Raw genomic sequence first — 19,037 nt, forward strand, 5'->3', positions numbered from 1 at the left:
TAGTTGCATGTTGACTGGTCTTTTAAAACTGACACTAATTAAGTTATTTTTTCTAAATCTTTGGATGCCTTAGTAATGTTTGTAAGCACTGAAGTGGCAGTAGCCTACATTTTAAACTGAAAAACAAATTAATCGTTTTACTTCTATAAGTACCTTCCAAAATTGTGTGTCAGCTTGCTTTAACGCAATATCAAAAAAATTATAAATTAACTTGCATAAACTTTAACAGTCATCACTCCATTAGAATCAACTGGATTTTGTGCGTTATGTTGTTTTGGGGGGATGCATGTCAAGCAAATGGTGTAAGGTGAGCCCTCAATGTGTTAATAAATACTTTTTACGTTTGCCAAGCCCTTAACAACACCCACAGCTAAACCGGGATTTGGATTTGGTTACTTCTGACTTTCCAGTGTAGTTGTGCGATTGTCCCTCCTCCTTAAACACCTCTGGAAGGCAGCAAATGTATGCCCTATCTAGGTGCTCACTTTTTCACTTTTGGGAGCAAGTAAACTACGTGACCCAGAATTCCTTTCTTCTCTCACACTTGTCTTAGCGTTGCCCAGCGACGACTGTGTACCCTTCATGTGAAAACCTAACTTAATAGTTAGCGTTAGCTGAAAACATTTTCACCCCAAAAAGTACTCACTTTGAGTGCTAAAGTATCTCATCTCCGAGTTTTCATCATGAAATAATGAAGGAAACAATGAGTCAACCGTTTTCTTCAGCGTCTCCTAGCTGCTGCCCCCCAGGGTCCCACAATGACGCTTCCTTTGCTAAGGCTCCCAGCTGCGAAGAGCTAGAAGGAAACAGAGATATGGAGGTAAGGAGCTGGATATCTTAGCTGGTAAAACATGTAAGCTACACGCAGTGTTTCTTATACTGAATAACTTATTAATACTAAATTAATGTTTTAGTTTAAGTGTCTTTCATTGTATTGTTTTCAATCATGACAGAAATTTAAGCTATATAATGTGTCATACTAAAGTAGAATCTGTAAAATAAATAAATAAGTCGGGCACAATGACTGCATATTAATGGAGCAGTTTGAATAAATATTTGTTGTTATGCTACAGGTGAAGCAGGTGACCTTGTGCAAGAGGTCTGGGGAAGTAAAACAACACAGCAAGGTCAAATGGTTGATTATTTTGAGTTCGTGATTGCTGCATTAAGAGCAATTATAGCGGTGTGCATCCTTCCTAAAGCCAAATGTTGTTGTGTGTGCTGCATGAACAGGTGCTTGTGTGCTTTTGGGGGGCAGGAAGCCGTGAGCCCTAGGTGTTGCTTATATTGGCCTCATGCCACATGCATCGACTACAAATTTGTAACCTGCATTGTTATTGCAGCGATGTTAGTTATCTGCTGTGCATTACGCAAGGGCTGCATATGTTAATAAGATACAAAATTGTATTTTTTTTATGTTTACAGAAGGATGGCGTTTTAACTGCTGAGGTGGTCTCCAGCTCTGTGTCCAACACTGGGCGCTTTGGCACTGTGCTGCAACACCTGTCTCTGCCTGTAAGACACTTACCTATACATTCAGCATTTGTAAATAATATTTGAAATGTATTTGCTTTCAAGTATATTGACTGTCTAACTTATCAGGACTAAGCAATCCCAGACAAATCCCTTTACATTCACATAGTGGTGTGTTGTTGTTATGTTGACAGTTCTTGCAGTTATATTTTGATGCAAATTTAGTTTAACCATGGTTGTGTTTTTCTCTCCTCTAGAATCACAATCTGAGTGACATCTCTGTTTTATGCAACTATGTCCATCTTCAAAAGCTGGAACTGCCACAAAACAAAATTAGAGGTGACTTTTTGTTATTCTCATATTAATCTAGCATCTTTACACCTATTAAAGACCTGCTCTTTATTTAAGCCTGTGACTCCTGTGAAAAATGATATAGCAAGGTTATTAAGAAATTATTTATTTACATTTGAATATTTAACTTTTCTTTTTCCTTTGATCAACTACTCTAACTTTTCTGAATTGCTAGATTTATCCTGTGTGAGCCACATGCCCTACCTCGTCATCCTGGACGCTTCTCATAATGAAATCTCCAACTTCTTTGGATTCCAGCCACCCAAGAATCTAAAGGTAACGGAGGACCTTGAGCTGACAGGATAAGACCACATTTGATTGTTGGCTTGGGCTTCACTCTCTTGTGCTATTCCCTCAAGATAGGCCTGGATTTCCATACCCCATCTGTAGTCGCTTTAAATATACTTACAAGGCATTAGCTATCCTTGAATGACAGTGAACTTTAGCTAACTGAAAATTTTTCCCTATACTCTATGGATTTAGTCAAAGAATTTCTTCAGTGAGATGTACTGGACTTCCTTGACTTTCTTGACTTTGTATGATAGTGTGCTGCTGCTTTTTCTTTCAGGAAGTCAATTTCTCCCACAACCGTATGACAAATATGAAGGATTTGTCAGCTTATTCATCTCTTAGTAAACTGGATCTGGGCTGTATCCTTACTGAGAGACATTTACATTCATCCATGTGCACGTGAATTCACACACCTTTGTCTTTGTCTTTGCCTCAGTCTCACACACTTTTTCCAAACCCTATAGCTTTTTTCTTTATATGATCATGTCTATAAAAATATACATAACAACATTTATATTCAACTGCATTTTCCCTTGTGTAATATTCTTAACATGCCCATACTACAGACAACAGTTTCAGTGAGATCAGTGGTCTTGAGCAGTGTTGCAGGCTAACTCATCTCAGCCTGGCACACAACAAGATCTCGAGGATCAGCGGCCTGGACAGTCTGCCTCTCACAAACCTCTGCCTTGTAGGTTCAACTGTGTTACAGTCAGAAATACGATATGACAGAGTGCACAGTCATACATAAACATTCATACATAGAGTACATTTAGGTACATACATACAAACGTGAATTTTGAACAGAGATTTCATTAGTCTTTCTTTGCCATTTTTTGGCAAGACTTCCATTTACTTGTATTGCATTGCTTCACAGGGGCTTGTTTCCCTCCATGTGTTGTCTAGTATCTACAAACACACACACACATAGTGGGATATATTTTGGCATTGTTCATTCTTATTGCATGTATTTTACCCGATGTATGATACATTTCACCTATTTCAGTTTGTCACTCTATTCTCTCCCCTCTGTCTTTCTCTTTATGTCTCTGTTTTTGGCCGCATTTTTACGTTCAGTAAAACCTTGGCCCCCTGTTTGAGACTCACCATATGGTCCAACAGCAGGCCTTTTCTCTCTCCTGTTCTCTCTCACTTTCTGCTTGTGTGTGTGTATGTGTGCGTGAGCACAGATGCGCGCTCTATCCTTTATCAGTGTTTCCTCATTGTCAGCAGCCATCGGTCTGGCTGTGTCTGCCCCTGTCTGTAGGCTTGCTTTGGGACCAGCTGCTGGTGTTTGAGTGAGCCTGGACCAAGTTCAGCACACACACACTCACTCACTCACACATACCTTGTTCATCCAGCATCCATCTAATCCCATCCCTGACCTTTCTTTCTCACACGATGCCTCCCTAAACAGCGCAGCCCTGTCAGCCTGCCTGTTTCACAGCCCATCACAGCTCCGACCTAGAGCTTCAGGGGACCAGCACCCCCACTGACAGCAGTCCTCTGCCAGGTAGCATGCTTGGCAAGATCAGGGTGAGGTGTGGCCAGACGGCTAGATAACAACTTTAGTCAGAGGAATGGAGTGAGAAGCAGGCTGGGGACACTGACAAGGGAGAAGTGCCCAGGTATGGTTCTTTAGTTGGTTAGCGTGCTGCGCTAGCACCTCGCCAGCTGTTTTGCTGTCAGTTCTCACCTGTCAGGATTTAGCAGAGAGAGGCAGGCCTGCCACTCAACTCAGTACTGGGGGGAAAGAAGGTTCAGGCATCCTGCAGAGCGACCATAGCACGTCCTCAATATTTATTAATGGAATTCACTGACTGTATATGAAGTAGAACTATGGGTTGGAGGCGTGTATACATGCATATTCATGAATATCACATACTTGCCTCTTTAAATGTGCCCTCTATCTTGTCTGTGTGTAGAGGGGGAACCAGCTGGAGAGGATAGAAGGATTGGAGAATCTAAAGAGTCTGCAGGTTCTTGACTTGTCTCTGAACCGCATCACCAGTCTTTCTGGCCTCCAGAATCTCCACCTACTGGGCTCCATCAATCTGGAGAAAAACCTGGTATTGATCTGAGAGAACATTAACAGCACAAATATGTCGGCCTAAATCTTACATTTGATTATGATAATTTACGAGATTAAAATTAAAGAAAAAATGTAGATTTGCACCACAGATTTTGTGGAAATAGGAATGTCACAATGTGTGTGTTAAGTTAAGTTAGGTGTTGTTGTTTGAGGACATTTTATTAGGATGCATGGTTGTTTTAAGATCAAAACCTGTCACCATTTTAGGTCTGCCTGCCATGCATTTCTATAGACCAAGTCCTGGTCCAGTTGAATGAGTTAAACTATACCATCACACAAAAAGTAAAGCTACTGATACTGACAAAATAGTAGTTGTGCACATCAACTTACGATCAATGCGTTTCTGATTTTGATAACTACTAATAAACTATTACACAGGGACACCACAGCATAAATTTGGGGTTTTGTTTCAGGTTAGTGAAATTCAGGAGTGCAAACACATTCATGATCTTTTCCTGTTGAGGGACTTCAACCTGCTGGGAAACCCTGTACAGGTAAGGTAACCCAACCCAACCTGTATGCACTCGCGTGTCTATGATGATTTACATCTGTTTATGGCTTTTTAAAGTTGATGGGGTTTTTACTGTTTAAAGTTTGACAAAACAGACGGAGTTTGTGCTTTAATTACAGATTAATTATATGTGTTTGTAAAATATGCCATGTGAATGTAATTGGTAGGAGCAACCTGATTACAGACTGGCAGTCGTCTTCCTCCTTCAACATCTGACTGTGCTGGACCAAGACAAAGTCACTGCTGAAGAAAAGGTATGAATAAACATAATGATTTCTCATTTAGGAATTTTCATGACCGCAGGAATGTTGCAATGTGCACACATGGTGTCTCGACACACCTGACCTCCATGTTTAATCAGGATGCTACACTGATCCTTTTTTTTACAAAGCTAGAATAAATGCCACCAAACTAAGTCAACTGTCACAGATGTGGGATTGCTTACAGTATTATGGCACTTGATAACTAACCTTAAATATCAGGTGTCATCCGTAAACAAGTATGACCCTCCTTTGGATGTGGTGGCTGCCAGGGATCACATGACCCACCTGGTTTATCAGCTGATGCAGCCCCAAGTGGTCTATGACAGGTTAGTACAAATATACAGTATTGTTTAAGATCTTAATTTGTTCCTGAATATAAAGCTCAAGTTAAGACTTTTAATTCCCTTTAATGTAATGAAATGTATTAAGGAAAAGGATAATACAAAATGTGACTGAGGTGACAGGGAACACTAGAACACTGTTAAGAAGTGTGCTCAGAATGTGAAGGTCTACAATCAATGTTGATTAGTCATAATCATAAAAATCTTGTAAAATCTACTAGCAAGAAAGTTGTTTTCAAACGTGCTGCATTTTATCTGCAGTGTTTCTGTATTGCTCATATTATCTGCTCCCAAAAATAAAAAAAATTGTTCATGCATCAGCACTTTTTTTGAAAACATCCATCATCAGCAAATAAAACGCTGCAGCTACAGTCAATTTACCATTCTCCTCTGTTCCTCCTAGAAAGAGCACATCCATATTGCCCACAAGGCTCCCGTTTGTATTGACTATAGGTGCGGCTTTCACGACAGGAGAAGTTTATGCCCTTGCTTCTTTGTTCACCAAACTTAAGTGTTGCTCATAGTTCTTTGGGGGGTTGTATGTGTTTGTGTCTCCAAGTAGTACTTTGCCCAGCGCAGACTCTCCATATCCTATGCTGGTTCTGACCGGTCCTCAAGGCTGTGGGAAGCGAGAACTGGTTCACAGACTGTGTCAGGAGTTCAGCGAATACTTTGCCTATGGGTCAGTCTCATACTTTCTGTACACATGTCACATGTCAAGGTCCAGTCATATGCTGAGTCATCAGAGGTAGTGGCAGTTAATAGGTACTAAAGTAAATAACTCAAATCAGCACATGCATGTTATGTAATTGTTGAATGTTGAAATAATTGATCTGCTCTAATTGTGTTATTTATGATGTAAAACATTATGTTAATGTTGATTGTAAAGCTGTCAAAATAAATTTCCACTCAAAATTTGTCATACAAAAAATGCCATATTTGTTGTATGACAAATAAAACAATTCTTGATCTATTTTACTTACTGCCATGGAATTCAAACAGCTACCCATGAAATTGATAAGGTTGAGTCTTGGAGACCAAATGAATCAGCTTGAAGTATACATATGTCAGATTGGGGCATTCTCAGTGGGACTTAATTAGGACTATCAACCATTTAAAGTGTTAATATAAATAATGTACAATAAATATTACATAATAGAAAAAAGGAACCATCTGCCATACATGTATCTTCAGGTAATAACATATCACTGGCTCTCACTTTGTGGTTGATTTTATTGACTGAAACGTTCCAGAAACCTTGTCACCGCTCAAAGCACCCCTACTGGTCCTCTTTAGTGGTTGTATTTTTTTATCACATACTTAGACCTCATAAATTATATGGCTGGATATCTTACATGACCTCTCCAGACTGAGTGTTTCTCTGCCTCGTGTGTGTGTGTGTGTGTGTGTGTGTGTGTGTGTGTGTGTGTGTGTCTCCACAGAACCTGTCACACCACAAGGGGGCCCTACTTTGGAGAGGAGAATGGAATTGATTACCATTTTGTCAGTGAGGAAGATTTTCAGAACATGATTCACATGGTGCGTAAGTTTTTTCACAGACCGTTGAAGTGACTACATGAGAACAAAATATACGTGTTTCAAGGTTATTATGAGTTCTGCACTCAAAACAATCTTAGACACTCAGTGTCATAAATAATGCAAGCCGATTAGTGCTTCCCACAAGTTAATTGTGTGATGTACACTGGGTTTTGAAAAGCAAGTCTTTCAGTGTCCTTGATGCACATAGCTCCTTCAGAAAGTTTCAGATTTAATTCACTCACTGGCAATAATGAGCTGAGTAGTTGAGTTAATTACTTTTACTTTTACCTGGTTGGTACTTAACAAAGATACATTTAGTTGAATTGAGCTTTTATGATAAGGTGTAATGGTTGTATTAATAAAATTTTACTTAACGAGGACTTACCAAAGCATCTCCTACAACGCTTGCCGTGCAAGTGATGATTATTAGTCTTAGACAACTGCACAAGGACACCAAGAGCTAATGGGTTTTAATATTACCAACATGTAGTCATTGGTCATTTGCTCTTTTCCTAGAAGATCAGCTACTGCAAGGCTCTGATTTGATATGCATGATCAGTTTGTATTTGTGTTAATCAACAGCAACTGGGAATTGTTCATTACACCAATGGTGTGCTCAAATGCTTTAGAGATAACAAAGTCGTCAAATGAGTGGACTTTCTTAGAATCTCTTAAAAAATAGGTGCTGAGGTTGGAGGTCTTGGACACATTTGTTTTCCATCTTGTCTCTCTTGTCAAGCTGCCTGTTATGTAAGAGTGGTGGGGGATGATGGATAGAGGCCTGGGTCATGTAGTGATTTACACAGCGAGGGCTTTGATGCTGGAATTTATGCCTTTTGTCTACTCCAACAGAGGAAGTGGATCAGGTTACTTTTACAGCCTGTCCCTCCCTCTACTTGATCTGTCCATTCTTCTCCTTCACCCTCTGTTCTTCTGTTGCCAGCTACTTGGTTTATCGCTGTTCTGTCCTCCCTTTGCTCTCACCTTTCATGTGTCAGCTGCCCGCTTCCTCTTGACTCCTTTTCCCCTCAGATATGCTTTTCAGTAGCTGCGCAATCACAACCTCTTTATCCCACTATCTTGCGGCGCTTCTGATACAAAACTGACCCCAATCAGCAGTCCTTGGTACTTATTGTACTGTGTTGTAAACACAAGGAACACCTGCTGTGCAATTTTGAAGTCTGTGTAACGTGTGGTAGTATGGATTCATAGTATCATTCAAGTATCGTATTTGTAATTGAGTTTTCCATGCTTGTTAGTAACCTGTTTAAGTAGGTTCAGGGACAATTTATTTATTTTTTATTCCTGTTTGACTTAGTATCTTCAGGAGACACATTTATTTTATGTAAATGATCAGTAAAAATGTACCTAAATTTAAAATGTAATGACTCACAGTTAAAGCTTTTTCTCTACATTCTTTTCAAGTTTTTCTTACAGTATGCATTTCTAAAAGGCAGAAAGGACAGAATTGAGGCTTTTTTTTAGGGGGAAAATTGCACAAAACAAAATAAAGCCAAGTTAGATTGCCAGTTTCTTGTTAGCATACTGTTCACTGCTACTGCCTCCACATGTGGCCATTTAATTGACAGGCCAGTTTTATCATTGATTTTACAAAGTCTGTGCTCTCTAATTGCTGTGATTTTCAATATAGCAAACCACAGTCATACAAAACCAAACAACACTTGGTAACAATGCAATTACATTTGCACAAACAGCTACTAAATTACAGTAATAAAATTAATACAAGATAACTTTTTATGGAATCATAAACAGTTTCAGTTTTATTTATATGTGTAGATTTGCTTTTGCTACCACAAACCAAAGAACGAGAATGACTTGTTTTAGTGCTGTCGCCAACTGCGTTGGATTTGGCCATAGGCTTGTTGAGAGTTATAAATTATGCTGTTCAAATAAAAGTGCCCCAAAAGCTGGGAGACAAAAGGTCAGGGGTCTTCTTTGTGAAGTAACAAAGAGAGAGATTTTTCCATTGACCACCGGTTCAAAAGTTCAGTTCACAGGGCATGCTACTTGGTTGTTAATCATGACTGAACATACTGGGGTTATGTATGTATGTCAAGTGTTATGTCCACTTTAGGAGATAAATGCTGCACATAAGTGTGGTAACATGATGAGTAGTGGGGCAATAAAGCGGTGGAGCACTAAAATGTCTTTTCATTCTTTCCCCTCATAATCTCTTCTAGGGTAAGTTTATCCAGACCATGCAGTATGGGGGTCACAGGTACGGTCTGACCAGAGATGCCATAGAGGATGTAGCCAGAGAAGGTCTAGCCTGCTGTGTACATATGGAGCTAGAGGTATGTATGGAGTACATCAAGCAGGCTAATACCATATGTGGTGAATAAAGCCAGTAGGCTGACATAAAGTAGAGATGAAGGATCTACCAGAAATGAATAGGATATATATATATGTATGTATGTATGTATGTATGTATGTGTATATATATATACATATATATACATATATATGTATGTATACCATATATACACATATATGTATGTGTATGTACCAGACTGTACTATTTGTTAGATATAGTTTCTATAGCACAACCAGTGAAATAAAAATTAAAATAAGCATTCGCCACAAGGTCCTGAAACAGCACGTTGTCTAATCCTTAAAAGGTCAATACATGGTTTTGTAACACATTGTAATGTAGTTGTAAGCAGGTATAAGTGTTTATTAAGGTATTGGTCAACAACTTAAACTCCTTCTGTGGGCACCCACCGTGTCCGTGTATTTCTAATGCAATACCATAGAATGTCTCTGTCTCCCTCTTTTTGCTTTTCTCTGCAGTGTGTGTGATTTTCAGTAGACCGCACAGAAGGGGCAGGGCGAGGGGAGATTGTCCACTAGTTAATCAATTGCGGATGGGTCTCCAAATATACTTTGACTGCTGTTAATATAGCTGGGCGGCCCGCCCAAGTAAAGTGAAGTGGGAAACACTGAAAGCTGATAACTAATATTTTCAGGATTCAGGATAAGACAGTGTGGAATCATACACATACATAGCACAGAGTGGATCAGTTTGAACAGTTGCAATAAACAGAATATCAAACCCTAATTGTAACAGGACTGAAAACTGTTTGTCTATCCTCGAAGGGTGTGTTCAGTCTGAAGAACAGCTACTTTGAACCTCGATACATCCTGCTCATCCCCACCCAGGTGGAGAAGTACATAGGCCACCTGAAAAGCCGTGATCTCTATACCCCAGCACAGATTGAGATGGCGGTGTCACGTGTGGAGCTCTACGTCAATACCAAAAGGCAACGACTGGGATTCTTTGATAATGTTATCCCCTGTGGTACGGCAAGAAAGTACTTTTTAGTATGTCATGGAATGCATTCCTTTATATAATTTGATGCTGTACTTATAAATTTAAGTGTGCATTACAGAGGATAATAATGGTAATTTAATATCCTCTAGTGGCTAATCAGATCAGTTTTACTATTAGTTAATGAAAGTTTCATTGTAGTACAGAGTGGAACTATAAATATTCACAATTAATTTCCACAGAAATGTATTTAAGGCACGAAAACACTTAATTGATTCCCCGGGGAAAACATTTTTTCAACATCTTATTCAATCTTTGGATATGATGTTAGTAAAAAAGACATTTGTAAGTCATGCTCTGTTTATAGTTTGTCATTGTAGTGCCTCACAGAGCGAAAAACTACCCTGCCATACCCTGGCTTAGTGCGGGTGTCATTGGAATAGCCTTAGATAAATTAGCACACTTCACTAAAATCCATACACTACACTTTCAATCCAATTACCACATGTATTAAGGGTTACGTACCCACAGAATAGCTGTGTTTATCATTCCCTCATGAAAGCACTTCAACATGTTAACTGTTCTTAATGAGATGAACATACAGGGACCACGGAACCTAATCACTTTTATGCACTGCTAGCTAGCACCTCATTACATTAAGGTCATCATGCCCATATCTTTGATTCATTACTGTTTGATGGGAGATGCATTGGCTCTGTTCACAACCAGTCTGTTTTGTGTGTGTGTGTGTGTGTGTGTGTGTGTGTGTGTGTGTGTGTGTGTGTGTGAGAGAGAGTAGATGACTGGGAAGAAGCCTATCAGACACTGAGGCAGGTAGTGAAGGAGTACCTTTTGCTAGAGGAGCAGGAAGAAGGACAAAACAACAACAGGGCATCCCCAGACAGCACCTCCACAGGTGTGTATTTGTTTGTTTATTCAGATCATTAGCAGACTCGAAGCATCAGGGCGCTATTCTTTTACAGCAAGACACAGGGTGCAAAATGCAGTCAAGTGCCTCTTGTACAGTTTTCACTATTTATTATTTTTTTACATGTCCAAGATTTACGACTAAGAGGAAGTAAACCTGTGAAAACAGACATATAATTTCTTCCTTGACTAAGGCGAAGATTGTGTTACAAAATGTGGGTGTGAAGTTTAAAAGATGTTAGCATTTACCAGACAGGAGGGGTCTAACACTAAAAGTCGGGATATCTTGGCCTTTATGGAAGTGCAATACTAAATCACTGAAGTGTCCATTTAACGCTGCCATAAATTTGATTTGTTGCTGTCTAAATATTAAAGTAATGTCTGTAACTCTTTTTCATGCTCTACATACAGTGTATTCTCTGTTTATACACATGCTGGCATACACAGTGTATGCATCTTTTGCCTGTATGTGTGTATGCTGTAACCATATACAGTATGAGACAGTTGACACAGTATCTCTTTCTCTCTCATCCTCAGGTAACGAGCCAGAGGAGAATCCACCCTCACCCCTGTCAAGGTCAGGATCAGGCACACTCACATCAAACTCTGCCACAGCTCTTGACACCTCAGATCCATCTTACAGAAACTATTTTACCAAGATCCAGGCAGAGCTAAGCCCTCCGAAGAGCCCCGCTGTGAGTTACAAGATGTCTGATGAAAAATGTATTGCTAACGCAGCCTGTATGTGAATGTTAAATAGACATCTAGACTTTATCAAATGTACAGGAAAATAATCCTCAGTCTTCTAACTGGATGCTGGCTTTCGTTCTCTTCCTGACTGCCATACATCATCACTCCCCTGCCCCACTTTCCTACTACTTCTTCTCAACTACTTCTCCTCCTTCTCTTCGTCTCTTTCCTCTGCAGGAGCTAGCTTCCATAAGGAGGCGTGAGCAGCTGGTAAGAGAGGCTATAGTGGGGAAGAGTCCAGGGGTCTACAGCCAGCTCTTCAAAAGGTTCATTATGAGTACCACACACTCCACTGCACTCCAGTGCTTAATTTCAAGTGGGGGCTTTCAGCTGGGTCAAATTGATTTAATTGGTGCACTTGTCCTAACTGCTTTTTGATGGTTTGTTTTGGGTTATTATTTGACCTTCAAGGTAAAGTGGCTGGTGCCCAAGGTATTTGAATCTGTTTGTTAATATGATGGGCTTGTGCAGTGGCACACTCCTATCAGTTGGCCTAAAATACTAGACCAAATCTGAATCAAAATCTGAATCTGAATCCATATGATTTATACTCGATGAAGAGGAATGATTGAATTAAGTCCTATTTTTTGTTTACCTCAGCTTTGCTCAGACAGCACCATCATCCCTGCATAATCATGATCCTGGTACCCAATTTAGTGAGGACAGCAGGTAAGAATATACACACACGCACAATACATACACATGTACAGGTCACAGAGTCACAATATTATTTATTTCACTCTGTATATTGTTTATATATATATATATATATATATATATATACATACATACATACATACATATATACATATATATATATGCTTTAATATGAAAGAATCCAGAGGTCTTGTGGTTTTAAAAAAACTATCTGAGCGAAGATTTGGGAGAAGGAAAAGGCTTTTGTTGTAGCATTCTTTAATCCCTAGGCCTGCTTTTTTCTTTTACAACATACTGTACATTCACTTTTATAGAGCTCTTTCTACTGTTACAAGCCATGTGGGGACAAGTCTATACACACATCCCAGACACATGCACAGACACACACTTGCTTACACACACATATATACTCACTCATAAATTCTAATTTTATTGCTTTTGCTGCTTTTTGGCTCCCCTGTGTGTACAGTTGCGCTCAATAAACAAGCTTACTGCTCAAATATGGATTTAATCAGTCAGGCGTGCACGCAGCAGCACACGCAGCTTTCCCTCACCTGTACAAATTAGCATCAAATTTATTTCGTATACTTTTTAAGAGGAGGACATTTAAGATACATGCAGAGACACAGCACATGTTCAGTCAAAATTAATTTGTTGCCTTTGGGTTTATGTTCTCAGAAGGCTAGTTTCACCAAACTTGTTGAAAATTTACAAGTTCTGTCAACGAGGTCGGAGCAATACATGCCCCCACTATGTGCTGATCGCATTACTCAGCCCTTCAGTATTTCTATAGAGGACTCCAGACATCTGTCTACACTGCTCTTAATAGGGATGTGCCTTTACTTGTGTGCCTATCTCACTTATTGTAACAGAGGATCCTTTTGTATTCCTTTTTGGGAAGTCTTGTGTGTGTGTCATAGACTCGTCTATATGAACAAATAAAATGACAAAAATCTGCACCTGTTTGTTTGATGAGTACCAATAGTCATCTCCAAATCGCTGTCACATTATTGATATCACTAATGTGACAATGTCATTTTCCATCCCGATGTTTTATTGTAGACATCGTCAGATGCCAATTTGATAGACATGCCCCAACCCTAATATATAGTAATATATATAAGCTGTGTAAGCATTTATTCTATATTATATTATACTTTATCTTACTTTTACTTGTTTGATTTTCTTTTTTATACATGTTGTTTGAGCATTGTTTGAGGGAGCCTAAGAATTAAGAATTTCATTGCCAAAGACTCCTTCACTGTAGTTGTGGATATGACTATAAAAAACTTTAAACTTTCTTTTCCTCCTTTCACAAGCAGCTCGAATGAGTCCCGTGCTAGTTCAGCACTGTCTGTGCCCAGTTCAGCCGGGGCCTTCTCTGGCTTAGCGGAGCCTCTAGATATATCTGTCCTGGGACACGCCTTGGAAACACTCAAAGGTTATTAATGTTTTTGTTTTTTTTGTTTATGATTTTAGGGTATTGTCATATATAGAACACAAAGAGAGGAGAGAGGTGTAAAAGACAGACACAGACACTTACAGTACACTTATTATGCTTTTAACACTATTCTAAATTATGCAAACTATATTTTTCATGTGTACTTTAGTTATTAATTTAGTAGTTTAAAAACTCTTGACTGTCTTTAAATCACCAAAACTGTATATCTTATAATAAGATAATCAAGCTGACTGTATTAACTTCTAAAGGTTTGTTGATGTGCTTCCATATCTATGCTTGTATCAAGCAAAATATTCCCATTTCATTCCATTCATCAGACCAAACTCCAGAAGCCCCCTGTCCAAGCACAGATCAGCTGACTGTGGACGTCTCTCCCTCTTCTGAGAGACGTCCTGGATCCAACGCCAAGGCCATCCTGCCACCAATCCCCACTGGACGCAAGACCCCTGCGCCACCCAGCCCAGCTCCTTCACCCGGACCCTGCCCAAACCCAGCAGGAGAAGGAGGAGATGCAGACAGGGAGGGATAGCTTAAAAGGTTTTAGGGTATCTGATATCTAACAAAATAGCAAAAATTCAGTAATTTTTATTAACATTAGAAGAAAATGAGATGATTTGTAATAAAAAATATAAAATATAAGCTTGGCATCTGCCTTGATATCTGCAAAAGTTAACAGTCAACCACAAAAACACAGATTTTTTGCTCTCTTACCATAAACTACACAGATTGTGATGCAATATGCCTAACCAAACACTTGATGTTAGATTTTACTGTCAACACTTGCCTTTTTCCTGTGACCTGATTGCTCATGCCACAACACGTCTGGATCTTTTGCACTTGCTATAGACTGTATACATGGCAAGTGATGGCATTAATAGCCATATATAAGGTGACTACAGTATAATTATAGGCAAAGTTGTGGCTTTCCTATTTGTGGAATTGCTCACTGGCCTGAGGGTATACAGTGTTGACACACATTAAGATTTAGGCTCAAACACAGACTGACGAGCATGTCTTTCAGTCATGATAAATATAGCACCGTGTTGAAGAAAATAGCTCTTCATATGAATATGTTCAGATTCAAGACTAAAGGAGGTATCTTGTTATATTGGAAAGGTGAACACAATATGTGGTACACACGTCATGTTTAATGAATTTTCTTGACAGTAAAGTGGCATTATATTTTCTACTGTTCACTAATCTCATCAAATATGATTTTCCATTGACACCTAGATACTGATCTTTTGTTTGAAACCGTGGAGCTCTTGTCATTGAATGATAAATACATCATTAATCTTTATCTCTTCCGATGGGATTATTTATTCAACTGGAAATGCATTCATATGGAAGTTGTTGACAGGTATTAAACAGTGAGCCATCACAAACAAGTTAGTGTGTGTGTGTGTGTGTGTGTGTGTGTGTGTGTGTTGCACAGAGCCTAGCACACGTGCACCCATATGTTTGTAAATTTTGTGTGTTCATTTTTGATTCATTGTAAAATGAAATTGTCATCTGTCAGATATATGCATTGCTTATTTAACACCAGTGTGCTTGTAGGTGCATGTGAATGTGCACATACAGTATGCATGTTCTGTTTCCTGGGCTGTATGTGTGAACGCAGCACTTCTACTCACACATACACACAAAACACACCTGGCCATCCATCACTGTCTGCCGTCCTCTCAGGCAGCAGATGTTGCAACCCTGTCATAATTCTTTGGCAGTTTGAAACCAGACAGTGTCTCTAGGGCCCCTGAGGTCTAACCTACTTACACCACAGTGTGCAAATCTTACTATAGCTTATCATGGACTGTTGTATTCGTGTGCATTAACATTACACTGGATAAAGCAATGTGCATGATGAATGTTTGCAAAAGCCTTTAAGTGTAGTATAGCATGAGGTACAGATGAGAGTATGAATGACTGTGATCTTTACTTCTTGTCATTCTGAATGTGTAATCATATTTAACCTCTGATAATCTACATGCCCTTGCCTCTGCTTGTTAATCTATTTTTCATGCATCTGTTTCTGTCTCTCTCATTGTGACCTGTTTGCAGTGTTCGATTGCGTGACTACAGCAGCTGCGTCAGTCACAAATGTTCACAAATGTTTAACTGGTGCAGTAAAGGTAGCTGTAATAGCAACAGCTGTATTTCTCTCTCACTGCTGCATCATAAAACACTGTCCATAACAAAAAAAGTTGAAACAGCATACAGTATGAGTGAACAACGCGCAACACTGTCTACTGAACCACTTGTTTTGCCTCACTTCAGCAGATGCTGAAAAATAAACATGTCACACACTTTCATCTAGACATAACTCCTCAATACAGCAACACTTTTAACCAAAGAGAAAAGGAGAATAAATTTTCTGTGAGAAACTAAGACTTGCTTGCATCTAAGATTTATGTCTGCAGGAATGAATTGTTGTGGGACAAATGCCGAAGCATAGTATCAATTTTCACAAGCCCGATGTTATGAATTCGTTTTTTATTATCTTTGTAAGACTTGAGCTACGGAAGGAAAAGGTATTAATTTATATTTTTGTTCCAGAGAGGATGCTGTAAGAAATAACAGAAATGGTAAGAAATAGCAGAAATTGGAAACAATAGTACATGAGTTTGATTGACTGAGTGGATATCACCCTTGGTTTTATGGGACTTTACTAAATGGTCCTACACTATATTATACTTTACTATATGGTACTACACAGTACTATATAGTAGTATGCAAAACTACCATATTAAACTATAATACACAATACTATACTGTTCTGTATTATACTATATTGAACAATACAACATTATATTATGATATTCTATTATCTATAGTACAATACTATACTACAGTATATTATACTAAACTGCACTATACTATACTAGCTTTTTTCATTATATAGGTAGACCAAGCATGTTTGTCTTGGGCTGGCTGTGAAACATGTCCTTTCTGCTTCTTCTCTTCTGTGTATTAAGATAAAAAGACAGAAGCAATGAGTGACGCATCAAAACATGAACCCAGATCTGACATCACACACAAACATCCAACTGTTTGCATTCCCACAACAAAAAACATCATATTCAGGGCTGTGTCAGATATTTCTCCCTTTTCTTATTAAAGAGGACTGTATTTTCTCTCTGCCATTTTATATGGCTGTCTTTCTGAGTGTGAATTCTGTGCACTATATAGTGCCCTAAAAATGTATGTCTACTTTCTGCGAACAATTCTTTAACTGCAATAATTTATTACATAAATTACAATGGGACACTACACTTGTCATTACTACTCAGTAAGTGTGAAATCTCACACACTGGCTCGCTAGAGTAAACGGTCAAGTTTCATGGTTCTTATTACATTTGATTTCTAGTAAATACAGTATATGCGCACTGATTACAAAATATGTGAAACATATTTATAAAAAGTAACACAAGTAAATGTGGTTTTAAAGTAGTTTCTTAAAAATGAAAATATATCTCCTGAAATGTTATTAGCTTTTCCTGTAAGAAATGGTCTTTAGGCAGCTAATGTATTCAGTCATGTTCAGGAGTCTGCTTCAGTTTGATATAATGATACTCTTCCATTGCCAGAACTATTTCCACACTCCACTTCACTTTGCCAACACAGGATAAAGCTCTGAACCTGTTGTCATTCTGAGATGATCTAGGTTGTTTCAAGTTAAATCATTAAAACCAATCAGAACTGTCAATGGTGGGCCTAAACTGTGTTATGCACACAGGTACTTAAAGGTACCATATTATCCTAAATGCACTTATTATCTTTAACATGAATATGTGTCCCTGGTGTGTCTAAAGAACCCTAAACTATGAAAAAAAAAAACATTGTTTCTTTTTTCTGTGTGCGCAAACACGCTGTTTGAATTTGGCTCCCTTCTTGACGTCATGGACTGATCTGTGTAGCACAGGACCTCCTCCAGATTGCTAGCTGCTCTGCCACTACTCCCTGTTTGGACTCTAGTTTCCTGATGGACTGAGAGCTTTACTTGTTGCTAACACTACTGTAACCACTACTGCTAACTGTAGCTGCTATTATCAGCTGACTCTGCCTGAACTAGGGGCCCCAGCAGTCCAGAGATCCTGAATTAACAGAGGTGTAAACACCAACACACCCCCAGAGCACCAATCTTCCAATCCGGGCAGAGTCAGCTAATGGGACAGCTAGCTGCATGGTTAACTTAGCTAACTAGCTAGTGGACAACCATTAGCAGTAGTTAGCTGCTAAAGTAACCGCTAACAATAAGTAAAGCTATCTGTCCATCTGGAAACTCAGTAAATCACCAAAGGTTGAGGCAGTACAGGGAAAACCTGAAAAAAAATTCTCCATAAAATATGATCCAGTTTCGCCAAAATCTGCGAATAAAGTTGTGTTTTTGTACTGTAGCAAGACCTATCTCTGATTCAGTGCTGTGCCAGCTAGTTCCTGCCCTTCTGCAGGCCTCCAGAAGTTGGCTAATCAGAAGAAAATGGGCTTTTTAGGGAGAGTGACCTTAAAGAGACAGGAGCTAACAGACAGGATATTCGGGCTGAGGTTGAATAGAGGTGCTGTAGCAATGGACAGTATAAAAAAAGTGAGAGAACAGAACATTTTGAACATTAAAGCATGTAAACATTTTCTAGTAGAAACCCAAGATCAAAGTATGAGCATATTATGGGACCTTTAAAGGTTTAAATGCTTATTTTTGGAAGTGAATCATAAACTTAGAGCTTCATTTCTCCATTCTCAACCCAATTTGACGAGGATCCTCGTTGCCTGTTTCTGCACTCTTTTTCAGACACCAGACCTTGTGACCCAGTGGCCACAACCATCAGTGGGCTTTATAAGCTGCCACGGTATGTCAAACAACTTTCAGTTAGGCATATACCCTGCTTTACAGCGACAGTGATTTGTTACTAGATACAGGGCCAGCAATTACTTTCCCTTATTGTGGGTTTTCTTTTAAAAATGTCTTGTGAAAAGAGAGGGAGGGTTATGAGGCTGAGAATGGACTTGGAAAATAGTCTATGAAAGTGCAATAATATGTTACAGGCGAAGCTGTAAACGTTGCGACTACCCTTCGCACATGTGGAGTGTACAGTG

General features: G+C 39.0%; 1 protein-coding gene across 3 annotated transcripts; it reads left to right on the plus strand.

Moving 5' to 3' along the window:
* Window positions 1–547: 547 nt before the first annotated feature.
* On the plus strand, window positions 548–16,091 carry lrguk (leucine-rich repeats and guanylate kinase domain containing). Of its 3 annotated transcripts, none has more exons than XM_038739221.1 (20): window positions 548–820; window positions 1,426–1,515; window positions 1,731–1,812; window positions 2,000–2,100; window positions 2,393–2,474; window positions 2,682–2,806; window positions 4,041–4,184; window positions 4,621–4,701; window positions 4,886–4,972; window positions 5,201–5,307; window positions 5,882–6,004; window positions 6,765–6,861; window positions 9,063–9,176; window positions 9,979–10,180; window positions 10,950–11,066; window positions 11,615–11,772; window positions 12,005–12,093; window positions 12,428–12,496; window positions 13,804–13,925; window positions 14,264–16,091. In XM_038739221.1, the coding sequence occupies exons 1-20, from the start codon at window positions 692–694 to the stop codon at window positions 14,473–14,475; spliced, it is 2,331 nt and encodes a 776-aa protein (XP_038595149.1). In that variant the 5' UTR covers window positions 548–691; the 3' UTR covers window positions 14,476–16,091. The 3 variants fall into 3 exon arrangements, with proteins under 3 accessions (XP_038595149.1, XP_038595152.1, XP_038595150.1); XM_038739224.1 differs by having other exon boundaries at window positions 13,807–13,925; XM_038739222.1 differs by having other exon boundaries at window positions 549–820; window positions 5,885–6,004.
* The last annotated feature ends 2,946 nt before the right edge of the window (window positions 16,092–19,037 follow it).

This window comes from Micropterus salmoides, unplaced genomic scaffold (genome assembly GCF_014851395.1).
Source record: "Micropterus salmoides isolate LMB-PRFRI ecotype aquatic unplaced genomic scaffold, ASM1485139v1 Ms_hic_scaffold_23, whole genome shotgun sequence".
Classification (NCBI taxonomy): domain Eukaryota; kingdom Metazoa; phylum Chordata; class Actinopteri; order Centrarchiformes; family Centrarchidae; genus Micropterus; species Micropterus salmoides.

What these genes read in the sequence shown, in the direction of transcription:
- lrguk (XM_038739221.1), top strand. Translation starts at nt 692, where the DNA reads ATGAAGGAAACAATGAGTCAACCGTTTTCTTCAGCGTCTCCTAGCTGC. An exon ending in TGATAATGTTATCCCCTGTG is followed by an intron (nt 10,181 to 10,949) that starts GTACGGCAAGAA and finishes GAGAGAGAGTAG; the next exon opens with ATGACTGGGAAGAAGCCTAT. An exon ending in CAATTTAGTGAGGACAGCAG is followed by an intron (nt 12,497 to 13,803) that starts GTAAGAATATAC and finishes TCCTTTCACAAG; the next exon opens with CAGCTCGAATGAGTCCCGTG.